The sequence below is a fragment of the Lampetra planeri genome, unplaced genomic scaffold, assembly GCF_965212315.1.
Source record: "Lampetra planeri unplaced genomic scaffold, kcLamPlan1.2.h2 scaffold_493, whole genome shotgun sequence".
Taxonomy (NCBI): domain Eukaryota; kingdom Metazoa; phylum Chordata; class Hyperoartia; order Petromyzontiformes; family Petromyzontidae; genus Lampetra; species Lampetra planeri.
The window spans coordinates 27761-50076 of NW_027615316.1; the positions used below are offsets into that span (position 1 = coordinate 27761).

General features: G+C 43.4%; 1 protein-coding gene across 1 annotated transcript in view; it reads left to right on the forward strand.

Moving 5' to 3' along the window:
• LOC144741289 (GDNF family receptor alpha-1-like) overlaps positions 1-22102 on the forward strand; it is a gene marked incomplete at its 3' end in the record, with an annotated part of 42489 nt that extends 20387 nt beyond the window's left edge. The window contains exons 4-5 of the mRNA XM_078623873.1: positions 20789-20970; positions 21930-22102. Coding sequence (XP_078479999.1) covers positions 20789-20970; positions 21930-22102 — 355 coding nt within the window. The remainder of the gene's footprint in view (positions 1-20788; positions 20971-21929) is intronic.
• Between the last annotated feature and the right edge of the window lie 214 nt (positions 22103-22316).

A 22316-nucleotide genomic window follows, 5' to 3' on the forward strand; every position in this document is an offset into this window, starting at 1 on the left:
TTTATCGTTAAGTAGAAATAATTCCATTTTATCTCTCCTCGATCCCTCTCTTTGCACTTTGTCACACGGGTCACATTATTTCTCACCTGACAGCTCTGTCTTTTTGCTTTTTTCAAAGTTAAATGGGACAAACTGAATGACCCTGTCCAAGTTGTCAGACTGATACGTCACTGAGGCTGCTCATTGTGTTTTGTCACTGACAGCAATTATCTGCCCGATCAGAATCTTTGCCACTACAGCCCAATTAATCAGTCATGTACTTTAATGCCTCGGTGGCTCGTCAAGGAAACACGGTTCCCTCCGCCGCCCCCTCATGAACGTACCACTGAAGTCAGTGAGCCACTAATAGGCTCCACATATTACTTTGTCATTTAGCCTCCATTCTCATAAACCTGATCAAATGAGTTATTTCCAAAGAAAGAGGAAAACAAGCAATAAATTCCACACTGCTTGTGGGTGACAACACGTCTCTGACTGAATCACTTACACAGGCGCATTTTAAAGACTTAATTTACAAATAGCTGTGTCAAACTCATTGCTTTCATTTTCAGTATGACACATTTAATGATATTGGTAATATTTATGTGTAATGTCTCAAATTGTTTCTGTATTTCTACCTACTTTTTCAACAAAACCTCTTAACTTCAATAATTGTTATTTTTAGAGAAGCTCTGTTTACATAATTTATTCGTAGTGCCAAGAATGTTTTGTACATAAATCAAAATGTGGCTGTCAGATCAAGTCTTGATCAATATTATCCGTGCCACTCGCAGTGATGCACTGCAGGACACCGAGCATAGTACATTGAAGATGAAGGAGCCTCGCCAAGGGCAATTCACTTCTTATTACTGAGGCAAAACATTGCCATTCATCTGTCATGATCCCCAAAGTACCTCCACAGGCGGATTCATTCAGTTGCAGTTGCGATCCAGTCAGACGTTCACAAACCGATCAATTCCACTTGCGTCACATTGGTATGAATTTTATACATTCATGACCGTCTTTTCTGCTCCCCTTAATTCTTTGCCTTCCCTGCTTGTTTACTCAAAACACCACTCAGCACATATCCTCCATTTCATTTACAGGATGTGATTGAGTGTCTGTCATCAAGGTGGAAGCACTGCTGCCATGCACAAGTTATGAACGTTATTAACAAGATGTCCCACAAACACCTTATTTGTGTTTGTGTTAGTTAATGATCCTCTTCGGTATCAGTAAGGTTGCCAGGAATCTGTAAATAATGTCTTTCGATGCCCAAAGATCTTGATCCCGATACCAAACCTGTAATAAGTCTTCAGAGCTGCAGGGAACAGCCTCAGATTCTTTTTGGGTTATTATTCCTATAATTCTCATAAAAGGGAAGACAGCGGTATGTTTGGAAACTATCCATACTAATTGACTGGCTTATCATGCTCGGTATATCAGACTATATGTTGCTGTGTGTGTTTTTGTGTGTCAGCCGGTGAATTACTGGTAGCAAACACCTCTACTTCTTCCCGTGAATGCCGAGCGGGTCTTGCCACTTTAATATCGTTGCTGCCAGCATTCAGCTTCAGGCTGTCGTATGGGTTCTTTATGAGAGGAAACAGATTCTGCTGATGATGGAGAGCTTTGGTTACAGGAACGGTGGCGCTTTCATGTGATGTACTGTGTGTGTAGAATGTTACAGTCACCGGCTGAGCCTTTCCATTCATCTGAGGATGTTTACATCCAGTTAGGTCAGACCTTCCTTGCTCGGCGCCGCCAGCGACAATCTGTCCTCCAGCTCCACAACAGCCCAGATAAATGTCTATGAGCACACATATGTGCACACTGTGCAGAGCTTGTACTGTGTTAACATGCTCACTGACTGGGGACAATATCTGGGGACAATATCAGCAGTACTGAGGACGTCTCTGGTGAATTTAAAGTGCCAATCATGAAACAACTCATTCCAATTTGTAAAGTTCACACACCAGACAAACTGCACCACACAGAACCAGAACAAAACACATCTCAATTGATGCTCCCAGGAAGTTTATTTGTGAATGTTTTGTGTTTTTTTTTTTTTTTGGTTGGGGGGGGCTGGTCAACATATAACAGAGATGTAGTGTCTGACCTTCATGATCTGCTTATAAAAAAACAATGCTGTTGTAGTTGTGGAGGTCCAAGAAATGTCCAAGAGCTCGTTGTTCGACAGGCACCTCAACAAACTTGATTTTATTTAAAAAAAACAACTTATAATAATGCACAATTAAGAATTTCTGCTTTTGAGGTCTGTTTGCAAGATGATGCGCAAATGACTTTAAAATGCTTCTTTTTTTTCATTGTTAAACTTACAGAATCTGGATTATGATCAATAATATCTATATCAACTTCTCACAATTCTGTGAAGCACAATTAACTTATTTTAGTTTGTTTACACCCTCAAAGACAATCTCATAAAGTCAATTTCCACTGAATTGGTCTGCCATGTTCCGAGCAGCAAACACGAGTCACACTTCCATGGTACCGGTGGGAAATACATGCAGCATCATTCCAAAGACAAATCTTCATTAAACTGTCAGTTTGCTGAACACAATTCAGGGTTAACTTCCTTCAGGAGACGCAACAAAACTTTGACACAACTCGCAAAATAGGTTTTGTGTGTCTTCTTACGAAGAAGGCTACAGAAATAAAAGTGAGATAATTCGCAGACAGAGTGCTTACTCAGAGGATTAGTATGAATGCAACCAAAGAAGCAGTCACTGTGTCGTCTTTGTTCTTGCTGAATAAACACAACTTGAAGCAGAATGCGTAAATAAAAGTGTTTTTTGAAAGGTGTGCCATCTAAGTGGCTCGGGTATTAGGATTTATTTCAAATTGAGGCTATTGTATTGATTGAAAAAAAAAAAGGAGACGTGGTTGCTGTTGCTACATGATAGTCTTCTTTACCCCTTCCCCAACACACACACACACACACACACACACACACACACACACACACACACACACACACACACACACACACACACACACACACACACACACACACACACACAATGAGCAGTTTGCTGTTCCTCTGCATCCAGTGTCAGCTGAAACTTTAGCTTGTTCCAGTGCTTTTCTGAGTGCTAATGCCCTATTTGTTGCCCAGGGGACGCAGACGAGGCCTCTGAAAAATGTCTATTAGCTGTTTTACAGCTAATAGACATTTTCATAGGTTATTATGCATTGATTTCCCCCCCCCTGGACTAAGGAGCTTTGGAATGCAAATCAGCAGAAATTAGAAAGTTGGACAGTCACAGTCACAGCCACACACACACACACACACACACACACACACACACATACACACACACACACACACCCACTCATTTGTAGACACTTTGAAAATATTACATTACAAAGTGCACAATAAAAACACCATGGGACACAGGGCAATCAAAAATTTAAATATGCATCAGTTAAAGTGGTATGGATGGGGGGCATCACATTGAGGAACTAAAAACAGCTCCGAAATGATAGGATGTGGTGTAGAAATAGAAAATATAGAAATCTAGGAATGGAAATCTAAAAAAAGAGAGAAATGAATAGCAATTGTACGTTTTGTTGGATTAGTAAAACGGAAGTAAAAAGATCCAGATCAAAAAAATAAAACAAATTAATGGCATAGAATAAGTTAGGAAGCTATATGAGCTCATACAAAAAGTGAGTCTATAGAAATCTGTTTGAAGGAGTTTTAGTTTTAAATGAAGTGAGTCTTATCTCCTTGGGTAGGCCATTCCAAAGTCGGGGGATGGGCGGGGGTGCTGATGGCATCCAGGCATACTTTGGGAAGATGTCAAGGATTATGTCTCAACAGCAAACAAGGAAGGTAAACGCTTCCTTAAAAAAAAGACATCTAATCAGCATATGAGCAGCCTCTCCAATTAGCTCTCCTTATTATTCCAATCTGTCAGATGGAGGCGAGCGCAGCAGAGAGAAATCAAACATCCCCAGGCCAGACGTATTTAACATATCCTCTCAGGATGGCGGGCGGGTGAGCTAGCAGACTGGGAAATTAAACAGGAAGATTTCCAGAGAGAAACACGCTGGCTGTGTTCTCCACCTGCAGGTGTTGTACAGCGTGATGGAAACCTGACAGCAACAGTTTGGTGTGTGTTCGTAGTATCTCCCCTCACTAAACACTGAGAACCATCAACGCTGGAGCACAGCCAATGAAGTAATGGAGTCTTAGAGGCTTTTTTCTCTCTACTCCTCTTCAAGTGCACTTGGGTGGGATGACTTGCATTTGTCTACAGGAAACTATCAAAAATGTTAAGGATTGCACTTTACAGCTGGTGCTGAGCTTCGCTTTTTTACACTTTGTTCATTTTATCTCAGAGATAAAACTTCACCCATTAAATGGTGCCAGAAATGTTGTGTCAAGAGCTACTTACACCTTGAAAGTTTGTCCGCGATAATATAAGGGAAACCAGCATTGTCATAAATAATTGCTTGCAGAGGCTATTTCTTTAATCAGAGTACAGAAAAACAGCAACCATTTATGACCATGTATTAAGCATATAGATTAAGATATGAATATAGAAAGTGTATAAAAAACTTGATGAGTGGCTCTTCATGGTGCTAAATTGTTGTTAAATTTATTTGAAAATAATTTGAGAAAAATATATGGTCGCAATCAAAGTTGACCATGTATGTAAACTAAGTGTCATTTCATAATTTACACTAAATAAATAAAAACAAAAAACCCCAGCAACACCCTTAAAAACACACACAAGCGATGGGTGATGAAATGGGGCGAGTTGAGGTAGCGTGCATCTTTGACACATTTTGTCCGTCCGTGACAGATTGAACATCAGCACCTCTCACTTGCTCCCAGCAGCTTATTTCATTAAGTGAATAAATGTGTCTGATAATGGAAGTGCTCTTTGTTTTAGACGACCTGGTGCATTGCTGCTATAAAACTGCTCCAGAGAGAAAAAAAAAATCCCCTGAGGTCACTGCAGCTACAAACGCAACGGAGTATATAGATTTCTTTGTAAAACCTTTTATTTTTTCTGCTCAATCTTCTCACCATGTTTTACCTTTGCTTTACCACCATTACTGACCAGAGCTCTTTTAATTAGCAACGATCACTCCCCTTTGTCTTCGAGTAAGACACTCAGTAATGCAGCGCAATGTGAGAAAAGAGTCTTCATGTAGAAAAACAGACATGACAGTGGTTTTGACTTTTGACAGAAGATCGAGTGGCGTCTGCAGTGTTACTGCTCACATTAATCGCAGAGGACCTCAAAGAGGTAAAATATTCAAGTCCTTGTTGCTCTGTGATGACCAACTGGTCCATCAGCACTTTAAGACATGCTAACAAAGCGTTAAGTAGATTCAACTTGAGCTAAATCCTGACATTCACCAGCTCGAAACAGAAATGGGCAGTTGTAGAGAGGTATGGGTGTTTTTGTGGACACACATGTATGTTGCATGTGTGTAAGCATGTGCAGCTGTTTGACCCAGTTCTGTATTTGTCTTTCAAGGTCAAACCCGGTCTACTGAATTAGACGGTCAATAACTCGTGAAAGCGCACTGATCAGTTTTACTCCCCCGGGGCCGAAAATCAAATTATTGTCCAAAATGTCTGCTGGCATGCAGCGCAGACAATAAAATGCTTGATTTGTTAGAACACACAATCTTTTTCACCAAAGTTATCACCGTCTCTTCCACTGTGGCCGTACCTCACAGTGAGATTTATTTCTATGTTGGTCCTTAATATTATTTCTGAGTGTCCACAACAGGATATCAACCTTATTGAATATGTTCACAGCAATTTGGCTTTGGGTTAATGGATTTTCAGACAATACAACAATAACAGGCAAACTTTATTAGTTCTAGAGCAGCATATTCGTCTTTTTAATGATTATTTTACACCAAATGAGTGAATTCTTTTGTGTGCTCAAATTGCAGTTGATTGCACGGATTGCTTCAGGTTTTAATTTATGCATTGGGGCCTTTCATATGGATGTTGTTTGAGCCATGATGTGCTGGCAGAGGCTAAAAGAGAATTCATTCTCCTCTCTGACGTTGTCTATTTAATTGAATAAATAAAGCCATTTCTAGCTCAAACAGAGGGGCGATCATTTGAGTGCATCTCCATAATAAAAGGTAAGCTTGAGTCGCATAAAAACAGATCTCAGAGGTTCATCCTCGACACTGATCTTTCTCTCGTTCTCTTCAGTTTCACTGACTGAGGCAGGTTGGAGAGGCTTTGGTCTGACTCATCTCATTTCAACCAGCCAAAGAGCCAAAAAACAGCCCGGTATATTCTGTAGAGGGGGAGAAGGTGGTGGCTGGAGGTTCAGGTGAGGGAGAAGGAGGGAGATGCTTGGTGGATGAGGATGCTGCAACGATTAGGCAAACGAGCAGTTGCAAACAACAGGGACACTGGTGAAAAAAGATGTCAGATGTCAGTGGCTTTGGATGCATCCACCACTGTGAAATGTGGAGCAATCTGGTGATGGGCTATAGCGGTAGACTGCTGGTTGAAGATTTATTGATCAAGTAACTAGGCCTCCACAGCTTAACCTGAGGAGGAAACATGGGGGAGGGGACACAAAGGAAAAGCAGTCAGGGGGAAAACACTGGGAGCACTCAGGTAGGGCGTGTGACATGTCACTGTTAGCTGAGTTGAGTTGATGTGTGACATGTCCACCTTCGCGACACAGCCCAGCACCCTATTTATTGCATCAAGTGGAAACAGACACCACCTCCACTGTCGCTCATGGTGTTCAGACGGACACTGAAGCCCATCAAAAGCTCAGTGAGTGATTGAGAAATCATCAACCGCGACCTGCATTTCCTGTTGTGCCTTCTCCAGACACACTGACAGTGCTGGAACAGAGAGGGGGGATAGATTGAAACTGTATATCACAGCTGGAAGGATGACAGGAAATGTTGTTTCTTTGAAACAAGAGTGGGGCCAAACGACCGGAAGAGGCATTTTTTAAAAGTGCTGCTGAGGTTCCAGTGCTGAGTCCATACTTTAATCAATGTTCACGTGCAGAGTAGAGTTTTATTCAAACTGAACCTCCCTCATGGTTTTTGATTTCTTTTTGTCCATTTGAGGCTTGTAAAAGGAGAACACAAATACTACACACACAATTACAATTGCACATGGCTCTTCAACTTTGATTTGTTTTTCATGTAAACCTCTTTGAGACTGCTGCCAGAGAAAATAAATCCTAGATTCAAATTCTAGAGAAAACCAACAGCCTCTTTCGTCTGCCCACAGCTTTGACAGGTCATAGCTTAACAACATGATTAAACTAAGGGAAGAATATATTGGCCAACAACTTCAACACCTAATGAATGGTCGCTCAAGCCGAGAGGGTTCCCGGCTCTCATTCGTGACCTCTCCACATTCTCCCCCTCTGTTGTTTATCTTCTCTGTAATCTTGACGAGCTGGAAGCACCCCCACCTCTTCACACTGGTGGCTGGACGCTGACACCTGGACTGGACTAGGAGTGCTGATAGAAATTTTTGAAAAATAAAAATAAAAATCATCATTTAAGCCCACAAATTACAAGGGTTCCCCCCAAAGTAAATATACATATGAATAAATAAATAAGACATACGTCTCAATACCTTGTGTATGTCTATGACGACAGTGTAAGCGCGGCCAACCTTGTTTGCAGTGTTTCTGGGAGATCAAAGTTCACCTTAGGGTTCATAGTGGGGTCACAGCATTGCCAGGGACAGTGTTATTGAAACACTGTCAGGGGACAAGTTTGTGTTTCCACGGCTGATGGATGAGATAACCGTTACAAGTGTGTGTGGGTGTGTGTGTGTGTTAAATCTGTCTGTACAGATAAGGATCTATAGTGTTTGGACTTGTGTGCACATCTGTGGAGCGTCACACACTGATCTTTGGCCTCCCACATCAGAACAGCAGACTTGACTGAAGAAAGAAGCTTCTACTTTATTCAGGTTTCCGTGTGACTCTCAAAACAAAACCCAGTGCATATTAACTCGAGCATGCTCTAGCTAAGCATCTAGGAAACAGTCCAGTCACCGACAGTTTAACCCAGCAAGCTACCGTGCCCAAGATGAATGAGATCTTCACAGTCATGGGAATAAGAATACACTGTGGTAGGACTGTATAATCTTTGTATTGTAACATCATGTAACACTGTCTAGGTGATGAAGGAGCAGCTGGATACAGTGGAGCAGTTGTAGACGGGCTGGGAGTGATACCGACAGGAGATACAGGAAGAGTGGACGGGTGGAGGTGATGATGGCTCCATCAGGCTTCTGCCTAGTATTTCCTAATGGAGAAGGCCTCACTGAGTCTGCTTCACAGCCTCTAGCGCTGTGTGAAGTTCCTGATTAGCGCACTGTGCAGATCGACTCTGGGTAAAGGCAGCATTGATGAATACAAATCTGCAACGTGGCCTCAACCTGAGTGGGATTTGTTGAGCAAGCGGCTCCTGTGGGCAGGTAATCAGGTTGTTGCAGGTTTATCGGCGGACTCACAGCTCGCTACATGATGCATGCTGAGAAGCTCGCTCACCGCATTTCCCTCCAATGGAAACACAACCAGTCACTTCCTTCCACTTAGAATACACATGGGGGCTGCTGGATTCATGTTAATGTTCAGTGGCATTTACACATAAATATACAAACTATGACCCGACGGGCAAAAATCGGTGGTGGATGGATTTGTTTAACACCTGTGACACAATTGTTGGACAGCCTTCTATTTAAATATACATCAAAAGTGTCCACAGCCACCTAGCTCTAAAGTCGCAGTCAAAGACCCAGAGGCCAGTGTCGAGGATGACCCAATGACCAGTTTTCTCTTCTTCAGTTTCTGCTAGTGCCTCAGTGTCTGTTCCCCTTTAATCTGTAAATGGAGACATAAGGCAGCGTCTTCCAACGTTTTAACCAAAAGACTGCAAATGGGGCTATTTCTTTGTATATTGCCAGACTTTATTTATATAGCATTTTCCATAAAATAAGATGCCACATCTTCCAATAGTAAAACAAAAAATATACCCAGCCCACAACAGAAGAATAATTAAAAACAAGGAGCTGAGGAAACACCAGAGGGATAAACAGGAAAGAAGGTGAATAAAAAAGAATAAAACAAAATGAAAATTAAAAAAATCTGATGAAATGAATGTAAATATGAAATTGCATCCATAAGAATATAAAAAGTAGCAAATGTAAATGAGAGATTCTTAAAAAAGCAGGATGTAAATGATGGTTAAAACTAAATAAATCTGGCGGCCAACAGAGCCCCAGCAAGACTGTTCCATGAATGTGGTCCAAAGCTGCTTCGCTGTGAGTTTTGGTTGGGACTTTTGGGATGATTAACACATTTTGAATAGGTTCCACTATGTATGCAGAGTTCTTATCAGATTTTCAGGTACACCGATTATAGAAAGTGTGGAGGAAAAATACCAATGAGCTACTTATTATGCACAAGTAAACTAGTTGATCATTTTGCAAGGTCAAACTTGAATGCACTTACAGTAGCTTGGCATTGTAAATAGCAAACACACCCCTCAAACCAGCCGGGACCACCCCAGAGTGTTTCAAATACAGAGCAGGCCGTGGATGTATGCAGTGCCAATGCGAGTCCCTTGTGTTTGAACAGTCAATGAAACGGGTCTTGTTCAGAAAAAAAGTGGTCGCAAAGGGGGCACCAACACTCGGCTGGTCCAGAACCAAGAAACACTGTTCACTTTAGGGGCTGGGGGAAATATTACTGTTCCCAACACGACCAACTAAAAGTTTCTAAACTAAACTAAACTAAAAACGGAGCCAACCAGTTGTGCATCGATGCATATGTGTCCTCACATAACTACAAGGAACTGGAGTCAGTAGAAGGTGGTGTTGTCACGGATGTATACAGAAGTCATTTCTGAGTTCTGAGTCATTATTTCTGAGTGTCTGAACAATGTCTATGGGTGAATCCCTCTGTGACGCAGATGCTGGGAAGGTTGTTGATGTCATGTTGGTGAACACTTCAGACCAGCTCTGCCGCTCCGTTCCTCATCCAGCTTGAGTTTCATCAATAACTCAACCTCAGGGTTCTGCACCTGCTAAGACAGGGGTGTCCAAACTGGTCTTCAAGAGCCAGCTGTGCTGCAGATTTTCCACGTCACCCTGCTCCTGCGCACCTGACTCAAATCAGCCGCTCATTGTCAGGTCTCTGCAGAACTTTACAGAGATTGGGTCAGGTGATCAGGTGTGTAGGAGCAAGGTGACATGTAACCTGTAACCTGTAGGATGGGTAGCTCTGGAGGACCGGTTCGGGCACCCCTGGGCTTAGCGCTTCAGTCAAACATTAATGCCGCCACAGTGAAGGACATTTTTACCAAGCCAAAGAGAACAAATCAATTCATACAATCTTTAGATCTGACTGTAATCCAGGGCTTTGCTAAGGGTCGCTTTGGTTCCTTTGCTGCTCTCTCTCTAATTCTTTGTTGACAGAAAGTGATCAGAACAAAAGGTGTCTGCTCATGATGTGTGAACGTGTTCTGTCTGTTACAGCACATTAGTTCATGTCCCCCCTGAGGCTCATCCAGCCTGCAGCTAATGTCCTGTTAATCTCCTGTACATGACCTCAGGCACAGGGAACTCTCTCTTGTTCTGAGCGTTCCCACTGTGCACAAACACCCCTCGGCCTCGTTTGTGTTCTGATTCTGTGAACAGAATGTACTAAACAACACACAAACTTCAGCAAGAACCACACATTAATTTTCATTCCAAAGACCTACTTCTCTGCATCTCTGTTCGTATAATTAATGTGCTCTGCTTGTTTGGACATTTAAAAACCCTTTTGGACGAGCGCAGGCCCATCTTATTGCTACTCTTGCTACTCTACTCGTGAATAATTAGGCATGATTCCTCTCATATAGTCAACATCACCATGAAACCGTAATGAAAACATGTAATTATCGAGGCCAGGTTCTCATTTATGTTTTAATATTTCATTGTATTGATGTTTCCCGTAACTGCATGACTTGCTGTGCAGTTGTCCAGTGATGTGCATGAAGCAACTATACGCCCTTCTGTTCTAATGGTAGTAAATACATCGTTCCAACTGACAGCGCCTAAGGCAGGGCGTCAAACAGCAGTTACTGTCACATGATCAGCGATTCTGATCAATGCAATTGATCCACTGAGGAATATGACATTGATTTTTTTCAAAGTAAAATGGCCAATGAATTTACAGCAGTTCTATCTACCGGTCCTGATGTCGTTTATTAAAACTGAATTACAGGTGAGTGTTTGTTCACCGCAGCGTGCCTGTGAGCCTGTGACTTCCTGTCATTCAATTGTCCTGAAAGTTGTAGATAGGAATGTGTTTGGATGATTTGTTTCTCATCATCTCACTCCACAGGGCTGTTGACGCTCTGGTCGATCCTCCATGCAGGATGATAGATGCTTTCATTCCTCACATGTCAAGAGATATGGACGTGTGTGTGTGTGTGTGTGTGTGTGTGAGAGAGAGAGAGAGACTGGGTTTTATGCATTAGCAGATAAAACATCCCTACCGTCCCGTGTAACCTCTGCTGTAATGGTTCTGTAATGAATATCCATAAACCACAGGCAGGCATCTGGACAAGGAACCACACACACACACGTTTGCATGGGTAAGCACTTGTACACAGGTTGACATGGGAACGCAGAGTGCAAATTTACATATTTTGATCCCTTTTTGATCAGAAAGGAAACAGGCTGTGGATTTAGATAACAAACAGTGGATTTAGCAAAGAGGATCAACAAGCCTTTGTTCATATTTGCTGCCAATCAAAACAAGAGACACATCGAGTGTAAAACAATCTGTTCCATCCAAAGTCATTATGTCACAAGTACGAGTGGATGAATAGTTGTTTTAAGCTATAAAGTTGTTGGGATTCAGTAATCTGACAACTGACCAACAATTGACCAACAATTCTTTTCTATGTGATCTCAACATTTCTGGACAAAAAATCCTCCTCACACCAACATGTTTTCATATCATTTTCTGTGTAATGTCAATACATGTACATCTTTGTTTAAGCATAACTTAATCCCCTGATTTTGGACTGACGTGCCTCTTTCCCAGAAGTACATGCTTCTATCGTATCGATATTTTTATCTGTACCCTACAGAGCTGTGAGTTGTGGCACTTGTGACCAAGAAGTAAACAGTATGATTTTCACTAACACTAACTGTATATTGCAAAGCGAAAAACTTGCTTCCGAAAAGTTCAGAAACATCAATGAGTCAACCATTTCTCATTTCTGACAGGGTAAAGGAATATGTTTCTCACTTTAGAAAAGGTCAAATAACTATCAGTGCAGTTTGCGTAGATTACTCCAACACAAGTAGTCCGTTTTTCCTCTCAGTTTCTTGTGATGGATGGAAAAAGTTCACAGATGTTGATTCGCTCTGCAGACACAGTCTCATAAAATAACTGGAGGCCGTGTGCTTCAGCTGCAGCAGGAAGGCCGGATGGAAGGTCGCCACCTTTTATTTCCTTTGAGTGTTTGCCGATTTGGTTTTATTGTAAAGGAAGGTGCTGAAAGGATTATGGCCGGTGAAAGAAGTATGTAGACGGACTGAATGTGAAAAAACAAAGATTGATCAATTCAGCTAATCTAAAGGAGTAAAATGATCTCTTGACAATGACAACTAGAGAACTTGAGAATTATTTTTTTCTTGTTTCTTTGCATGTGATTCTCCCGGTTTGAAATGAGACAGTGTCCACAGTCGGTGTAATTAGATCCCATCGCTGCACACTGCCCCATTGTTCTCATGTTGCTGAATAATGGACATGGAGGGGAAGTCATTGGTAAATGAGCCGGGGGTCTCCTGTCACGTCATTAGGTTACTAATCATTAACTAATCTCATTTAATTGACCTCACCATCGTCATGCCTCCATCACAACCCCCATCTGTGTGTGTCTGTGTGTGTGTCTGCTGCACTCACTCCTCTTTATTACCCTCACCCCCAGTGGAGGAGCATTCTTCTGGATGGATTCACTTGAACTGTTTACAGTTCGGTCGGTGGACACTGTGGCTCAGTTCTTCGTTATGTTCGTCCAGATCCAAATCACGTAGTTCAACACTGTGCGATAAGTCATGGTGGAGGTGGGTGTGGCTTTTGCTCAGTTGGCTGCTGATATTCAGGTGTGTGTTAATATGCCTGATGGTTGTCAGCAACTGCTTCCTGATTGCTCATTTTCCCTTATACAGCGACTTTCATACACTGTCAGTCCCTCCCCCATTCCCCCCCAACACTGTTTTTTCCACTTTCAAGCTGCCAGCAGAGGTAGAGGTGTTGTCATCCATCTTTTTGCCAGACGTTGACACAATTGAATGTTAAATTAAAATTATTCAGCTCCAAAAAAAGTGTTTTGTATGCCCATAAAGTGTGTGAGACACAGCTTAGAGAATGAACGTCATCCATCAAAAACTTCCTGCATCTTCGTAAAAAGAGTGAAAGAGAAGAGTGAGACATTGGTCATCTCCATAGCCAATTAGAAGATGTCTGTTAGCAGTGGGGTTGTCAAAAAACACTTCTGAATGTACACACACACACACACACACACACACACAGTCACTCAGACAAAGACATCCCACTGAGTTAATGTGTGGCATTCAGCTTGTGTGAGAAACACATCCTGCCTCTCCTGAGACAAACCGTCCGGCATCCAGAACAACACGAGGCGCATGAAAGACCAGTCATTAGTCGGCATGTCAAAACATTGACTTCATGGCTTCGCAGAAAGTAGCCTTGGTGCTAGCTGTTGCTTCCAGCTACTTTATTAGCTCACTCATCGCTTTTACACGTAATCCATTATAAAATATGTGTGATGATAAAACATCCATATTTAATTGACATCCAGCAGATGTTTTAACTGCGTCGATGATTTGCATGAAAGTATTTAATTTGAGCGTGTCAAAACTATCCATAGGATGAGTGAATTCATCTAGTTCGACGTTGATTCCTGGTCTGGAATCCAGGAGCTTTGCATGCTCTTCTCGTGTCTGCTTGGGTTCTCTCCAGGTACTCCGGCCTCCTTCCATCCCAGGTTCATCAGTTACTCTAAATTATCCATAGGACTTAGGAAGATTCCCCATTATCCCTGCATTTCTGCACACACTACAACACACACACACACACACACACACACACACACACACACACACACACACACACACACACACACACACACACCACTTAAATTGTACACGTGAAGACAGAAAAGAGCCTCAGGGTGACTGCAAGTGAGAAGATTGATTGGTGGCTGCTCACAAAAAAGAAAAAAAATCCACATCATACATGAGAGTGGTACAAGCATTTATTACAGGATATGAAGCAGTAGATTAAATGGAATCCATCCAGGTATTCCTCATACACCTCTCATTTTTCATTCACTCAAGATTAAAAGTGCACAGTTAGTTGTCAAATCATATTCCTGACCGATTCCTCCAGACTTGACAGTGACTTTCTCCTCTCTCTCTCTCTCTCTCTCTCTCTCTCTCTCTCTCTCTCTCTCTGTCTCTGCTGCCACCCTCTCTGGCAACGCTGCCGTCCTTCGGTATCGATCTGAGCTGAGGGTCCTGGGCTGCTAGATTGCTTTCAGCAGCCATCACCTCATCCTGTCATAAAGAAAAAACACTGCACAAATTTCTCCCTGAAAGATGTCCGACGGACCGGTGCTGCTCTCAGGGTCACAGAGAGATGTGGCGTGTTGGATAATCGGATATTTTTTTTGTTGGACAGTTTGAATTAACTTCTGTTGTTCTGTTTATCGATGAACCAGTTTTAACAACATGCTGTTCTGTTTGTCGGGAGCAGTGCCGTTCCCCTTTTTTCCTCTTGTTATCGCTTCCCCATTTCTTCTCCAGACTCTGAAACATTCACAAATAAAGGGGGGGACCAGCAGGACTAATTATACCCCCCATACACACACACACACACACACACACCAGTACCTCCTGGCTGTGTGACAAATTCACCGGCACGTTGCTGTAAATCAATGTGACAGAGACGTGGAGTTGAGCTGCTGAATACACTGATGTGCTCGTGGGGCTGCGCAGGAGCAAACAAACGATCCAGTCTCTCGATGTCCTCATCCGTCTCCGCTGAGGACTGTTTGATGTTCAGAGAGGGACTGCAGGACGGGACAGTAACGGCGGAAGGGCTGGGAAATATTGGAGTTCGGGGAGCAGGAACAGGCGATTTGAGGAGGGAAGATGATGTCTGGATATATGAAACAGTTGTGAATGGCTGCTAAGGGTATTGTCCTGATATGAGGCTGGTAGCTTGGGTCAGATGTTGGGATGACACATTGCCTCCATGGTACCAGACATCGGAGACCTCTGAGCCTGGTTGATTTGGAGGATGAGTCTTTTAGCACCCACAGCTGAGATGTACATTCAGTACTTCAGGGATATGACTACATGAATACTGCAGTAGCTGATACAGATCCAGCATCACAGCATTCACAATGTGAACAACTATTGGTTTTATAGCTTTTTTACCCCACTTTGCCATTGTACATGTACACAGACCTGGTTTCATCAGTCTTAAATTACCAATACGTTTAGACCCTCCTCACTATTGCTGCCAAGACTTTAAGAAGATGTTTTTTCACATCAAGGACCCCTAAACTGTCACAACTCAGGCAACTTTTTTCAGATTTAATCCCGATTTAATACCTCTTTGGTCTGCCTGCCGTCATTATGCTCATCTTATTCTTCTGCAATTTTGTCAATGCGCACACCTGACAGAACCCATGAGGGGGCATTCCAGTAATTTGCACTAAAGGACATTGTGTTTTGCCACTCATGTAGCGTGAGTTGTGCTCGTTTCGGGGCTCGGCCCTGGACGGCGCTGGAGCTGTGTGGGGGTGGAATATTGTATGACAGTGTCCTGGAATGTGTTTGTGGAGATTATTAAAGAGCCATATATTTCTGCAGGAGCCCCACAGGGCCTGCTCTCGCCGGCTGATCTCCACACTGGCAGACGAGTAATGAAACAGGCCTCGCTAGAGATTCATCACTGTTGAGAGCTGAGGCGATTCTCTCCCTCTCTTCCTCCCTCTCTTTCTCCCTCTCCCTCCCAAGTTTTTCTATCTTCCTTTTTTCAGGTTCAGACACACATTGTGTGTACATTTATTGACACCTTGTCGGACTTCTGTTCTAGCACACCCTTTTTTTGATCTCTCTCCTGTCAGTCTTTGCTCCTCTATCACACAGTATGTGAACTACCTGAATGACACTTTGACATCTGGTTGACACAGGGAGTGAGTGGACTCAGTAAGTGATGAAAACTTTGTTTACTTTCAGTCCCTATTGCTTGATAAGACACAAACTGTGCTTTCAAGAACCACAAATGCCAAAAAATGCACTTCATTTACATGTGGTAGATTTAGTTTTAGCTAGTTCGTTCATTAAGCAGAAGGTAGTTTGATAAACATGTCGTAGGGTTTAGACTGTGCCAAGTCAGAAACCAAATATGGTATTTATTTGTGTTAGTGTTGATCCCCGAAGTGAAACTCATGATGGAGGTTTACTGTAAAACACGCTTTTACACCAACTCCAGTCGCTCAGGACAAATATATATAAAGGTTTTTGAGATACAAGCAAAAATTAATTGAATAGATTTGTACTATTATTCTGTTTTTGTTTTGAAATAAGCACTTTGCGGCACTTCACTGTAGCTTTAGCATGTTTCCTCTTAGCATTCAGTTTGAAGATGGGGACAGATTAAAAATGGAGGTATCAGATGAACATCCAGCTCCAGAAGGCTTGACCTGCAAACATCACACTAATAACTTGTTCACATTGAAAAGTAGAAGACCTGAGGGGTTCACAAGTGAGACACGTTTGGGATAGAGGGATAGAGGGTAACATAAAGCTGGAAGGGGCTGTATTTACTCCTCCCTCAGTTCCAGCAGCCATAATTCCAGGTTTGAGAATAAGCTAATTGGAATTTCAGGCTCGGGGTTCGGTGGAGTTTGCATGCTCCCGTATCTGTGTGGGTTCTCTCCGGTTGTCCGGCTTCCTCCCACCTCTACTTCATTGGTCACTGTTATTAGAATGTGAGTGTCAATGTTGTCCCTGATGAGCCGGTGACTCGTCCAGGCTGTACCCTGACGTCCACCCAGCGGCTACCCATAACCGGTGCAAGCAGGAGATGATGAATGAATGAATGAAAGATGACGGAATTTCAGGAAAAAACATGTATGAAAGTGGAAGAACAGATGAGGTACAGAAGGTAACTTATGAAATGAAGTGAGGACATTTGGCTGCTCAAAATGTTCATGAGACAAAATGGGTGAAGTGTGTTGAAGGGATTTGTTGGCGGAGGACGTCAGAAGACTGGAAAAGAGAGGCTGCTGATGGAAGACGCAGACATAATTGTCTTTGGCAGTTTTTTTATTGGACGCCGTGCCAATAAAGCTTAATAAATTCAATGGAGTTGGAGGGAAGGAAGTTGGAAGGGCAGCTAGCGGTGAAGAGGAGACAGAAATACAGAAGGCAGGAGAGGGGGAAAAGAAGACTGTTGCACTATTGGGATCAATTACTGGGAAATGTAAGTTATGGTCGCTGCTGCCATGTGGCTTTATTGCACTGGGGCAGTGTTTTGGAAGAAGAGGGGGATTATCAATCGGAGAGAGAGAGAGAGAGAGAGATGGAGAATCAGAAAAGCATTGACAGAACAGTGAAGTGTGTGTGTGTGTGTGGTGAGGGTGGCGGAGTAGAGGCAAAGAAAAGAGGGAGCAAGGGAAAGATGAGTAAACCTTGAGCTCTTGTGTCTCAGCCCTCCACTCTCTCCGTTTCTGCTTGTCTTGCACTTTTCAAGCTCGGAGCCCATTAGAGGCGAAGGCATACAGTCGTGTAACTCACCGCTGATAATCAACAGAGAGAGCAGATTCACAGAGGAGAGACCGCAGGCCTCATCCATTATGTTACATTTTTGTATTGAATCCGACTGCGCTGTAATTTCTCAAAGTGGGAAGAGGTCTGAGGAAAGTAATTCACACAGAGAATAATTGAGATGTGGTTAGATGAAGACGGATCGCATTTAATGTTTGATTTATAAAAGTTCTTGGAGGATATCAGAACACAAGCAGACACAAAGGAAGTCATGAATGCGTTTATTGTCATTATGCAGCACAAGTGCAGAACAACCAAATCACGTTTTGTGAGAGAGCCCCGGACCGCTGCACCTGAAGGGGAGTGCCACTAACAGTTGTTAGTGTGATGATTTGAAATCAAAGCACAGACGGTTTGATGACGCCGCCTGAGACACCTGATACTGATGAACCTGATACCCTGGATGCAGCCAACACCACATTTTCTTTCCTGCAGGGGAGAGCCAAGGGTGGCAGAGACACTGATTTTGCCGAGAGGGAGCTGTACTGTACTGTACTGTACTGTACTGTACTGTACTGTACTGTACTGTACTGTCCCATATGTAATGACCTGATGAATGAATGAATTAATGAATGAGGGGGTGTGGGTGAGGTTGACACCGCGTTGTCTAGTGGTAATTTGAATTAGGTGGGGAGAATGTGTGTGTGTGTGTGTGTGTGTGTGCCTTGGGGTGGTGGGTGGGGTGGACTGGAGGAAAACAGGCGACATGATAATCAATTTGAGACAGAATCGGAAAACATGAACCGCTGGGGGGAGGTGGGGCTCTGCTTCCCCCACCAGGCATCCAGATGGCCCCGGCCCCAAACCCTGTGTGGGCCCTGTCACAGCGAGTGTGATCAGTGTGTGTGTGTGTGTGTGTGTGGTAGACAGTGCCATCTGCCATCTGGGTGCACGGGGAGTTCAGCAGATGTATTTGCTGACACTAGGGGCGCAACTGGTTCCAGACAATACAACGTTTGCCTCTGTGTGTGTGTGTTTAGTTCCTCCGCTTGCAAGAAGAAGCGCAACATACTCACACTGACATGAGGATGTAAACAAGAAGGCTTAAAGCTTCTTGTGACACCTGTTTGTGCCCAAAACACATGTAGTGATGTTACTGATCGTTCCTCGGGGTCAAAGCTGAGCGTGTGTGTGTGGATGTAGAGACTGGAGGTCAGAGGATAAACCCTCAGGTCAGGAGTCAGTGCCGTCTTTGATTTCTTTGTTTGCCTCAGAGAGTTCACCATTGTCTGATCAGCTCACTGGGAATATTTTGAATGATTCACTGCAACATTCAGCAGAGGAAGAAGCAGGTTGTACAACTGTCAGAAACCAATTCTACTCCTACCGTAGATGTCAGAATCACAGCAATTCAGCTTCCTACACTGTCAACAAAGGATGAGTAAGGGTTAAACAAACAGAGGCTGGTTTGTCTTGATCTGTCGATATCTTAATGTACATCAGTGTTTTTATAAACAAAATACAACGTGGGACCATGTCGATGTTGGTATTGTCATGTACGATTTGGTCTAAAGAACAAATCTTCTGGGTGAATGAAGTGTACGGAATCACTGAAAAGATGTGTTTACTACACAGTTGCAGCTGTGAACCGCTGCGGGTGAATCTGACTCGTTGGTTCATTCCCTGCAAACGAGTCGACTGATACGAGTATGACTTCAGATATTAGTCCATAATACCCAGCCCTACCTTAAGACGAATTACACAAACGTCAGACAGTTTTATCACACAGCTGCTGGCCAATCAGAAAAGAGCATTCACCCAGACCATGGTATAATGTGGAATATTCAGCAAGTTGAATGAATAATCCTGATCTGTAACCAGTCAGACACTGAACGTGACACAAATCAGCCCGTGAACCTCAGAAGCTGTTTGAGGTGTTTGAAAGCAATCATCCTCAGGATTTCCTCCTCACTGGTCGAGGAAACACTGCATCCTCTCTGTTGCCAGTTAATACATCACTAGATGATCAAACCAGCGTGGTGGATCAATCCCCTGCACGAGCAGGAGAAGTCACACTAATCCCCAGGAATCAGCCAGGACTGGAGGATGAGAAGTCTCTTCCAGCTGCCAGCGGTTGACCCGTGTGTGTGTGTGTGTGTGTGTGCTCATACCAGGCACTCACATGATATCAGCATGTTCATTGGTGATGTAATTCCCCTACCAGGGTTAGTGTTGTACGTTTTCTGTCTTCTCGGCCTCACGTTTCGTTGCCCGTTCTCCCTCCTTCCCTCCCTCTGTCCTTGAAGTTTGAATCTTATTAACACCATTTATCTGACACAACACATCAGTCCAACGATGTTCTGCCGCTGCTCCCTCAGCGCCTCCATACGTGTATCACACCGGACTTCCCCCCCTTTTTAATTGTTCCTCATTAAAGGCAGAAAAAAAACGCTGCTTTTGCTTGATTTCTCCAAAAAGTAGGAGAGGATGTGTATGAAAATGGCAATTAATAGTGGATCGGGGAGCGCTCAGGCTGCCTGCTGAGCCAGGCGCTGCTCTGGAGACAGACAAGGACCGCTGTGGATTGTGGCCGAGCAGGAAGTGAGATCTCAAAGGTCAGACGCAGGCAGATATCAGACTCACATAGACAGACAGCAAATTGTATTGCTAAACGTATCTGCTGCGTCGCTTCTCTTCCTCCCTCTTTGTCCTGATCGCTTTATATTGTGTGGGAAAGCTGCAAGCCCGGCGGGTTTAATGGCTTTTGTTCCATCAAGATGGGATCTGCAGGTGCCATCAGTGCGTGCTCTGTAGAAAGTGAACAAAGCTGGTAGTTTATTGTTTTTACCTGGACTCTTTTCCACTGATCTCAGCGATGGAAGATGTTTCGAGGACGTGTTGACTCTCCTCTCACCCGGTACTCTCCTGTCCTCTCCCCGTCTGCAGGCGAGCCTGCAGTGGCCAGAGAGAACAACTGCTTGAATGCGGCCAAGGCCTGCAACCTGAACGACACGTGTAAGAAGTACCGCTCCGCGTACATCAGCCCGTGCACCAGCCGCGTCTCCACAGCCGAAGTCTGCAACAAGAAGTGCAAGGGCCACAAGGCCCTGCGCCAGTTCTTTGACAAGGCAAGTCACTTCTGCCACGAGGGGATCAGACCAACATGGAGGAGGTTTTTAGACCACGCATATCTGTTAAAAGCTGAACGTACTGCACAAAAGCTCAACCGGACAAAAAGGGAGAAGTGTTCTCAGAATCACAGTAGCCAATGACATGTGTTTTTTTGTTCAGTCTTGGCTTCTCCAACACAGAGATTTGACATTGATTCACTCGTCAATCACGAATGATGTTTTCTGCTACAAAAAATGCCGTTATTACAGCGTTCCTTGGGAATAACTGAACCACGTCGGTCAGAAACATAAACAGTTTGACATTTTTAATCAGGCTGAAGCATAATTTGTTTTCTTTCATCACAGCAGATAACACGTTTTGAACATCACAATTTATTCTTCTACTATCAAGGCAGGGCTGAATATGTTTTTGCATTTTAATACAAAAAGTCTGTTAGAAGGCAGTTCCTGTTGTGTGTTATCACATTTTTTTCAACTTGTTGCTTGTGATTAATGGAAACCGGCAGATACGTAATAATGTGTGCATTTGATGTGAAACACAAACGATAAACCCCTCTGTCAAGGACTGAAAGGGAACACTAAGGCCGCATCCACACAGAGATGAGTTTTTTAGGGTATGGACGTTCTGTCCAAACGGAACCGTCGTGATGGGAGCCCGTGTGTGCGACCTGCATAGATGGTTCATGAACCAATGATGATATAGATGGATGTTTCATTTTTCTTTTGAAGAAGCACTCAATTTATCAGTTTATCGCTTCCGCAGACATTTCATGCCAACTTGAGTGGTTGTGAACAATCAAATACAGATATACTGATATACTACATTTTTACTGTTTTCACTCATTTCTGAGGTAATACTGTGTTAACTGAAAGCGTTGGTTCCATCTCTGTGTGGTCATGGTCTCATCGTTCTGACCATCATAGGAATGAAGATTATAGACTGTTTTGTCTCATAGGTGCCTCCAAAGCACAGTTACGGGATGCTGTTCTGCTCGTGCCCGCTCAGCGACCAGACAGCCTGCTCCGAACGCAGGCGGCAGACCATCGTCCCCGTCTGCTCGTACGAAGAAAAACAAAAGCCCAACTGCCTGGAGCTGCAGGCTTCCTGCAAGACCAACTACATCTGCAGGTGGGAAACAAGATGCATTCATCCATTTTTTCAAGTAAACTGAGTTTGACAGCTGACGGTAGAGAAGTGACAGGAAGTGGAGGGGCCGTCAGGGTGTGCTGCCCTGAGCCTCAGAAGATGTGCTGAAGTGTCCGTACTGCGTACTGCGAGAGGATGCCTCTATAATTATTGCTGTGGGCAGTGGATTGACGTTATTTTATATTTATTTCGACTC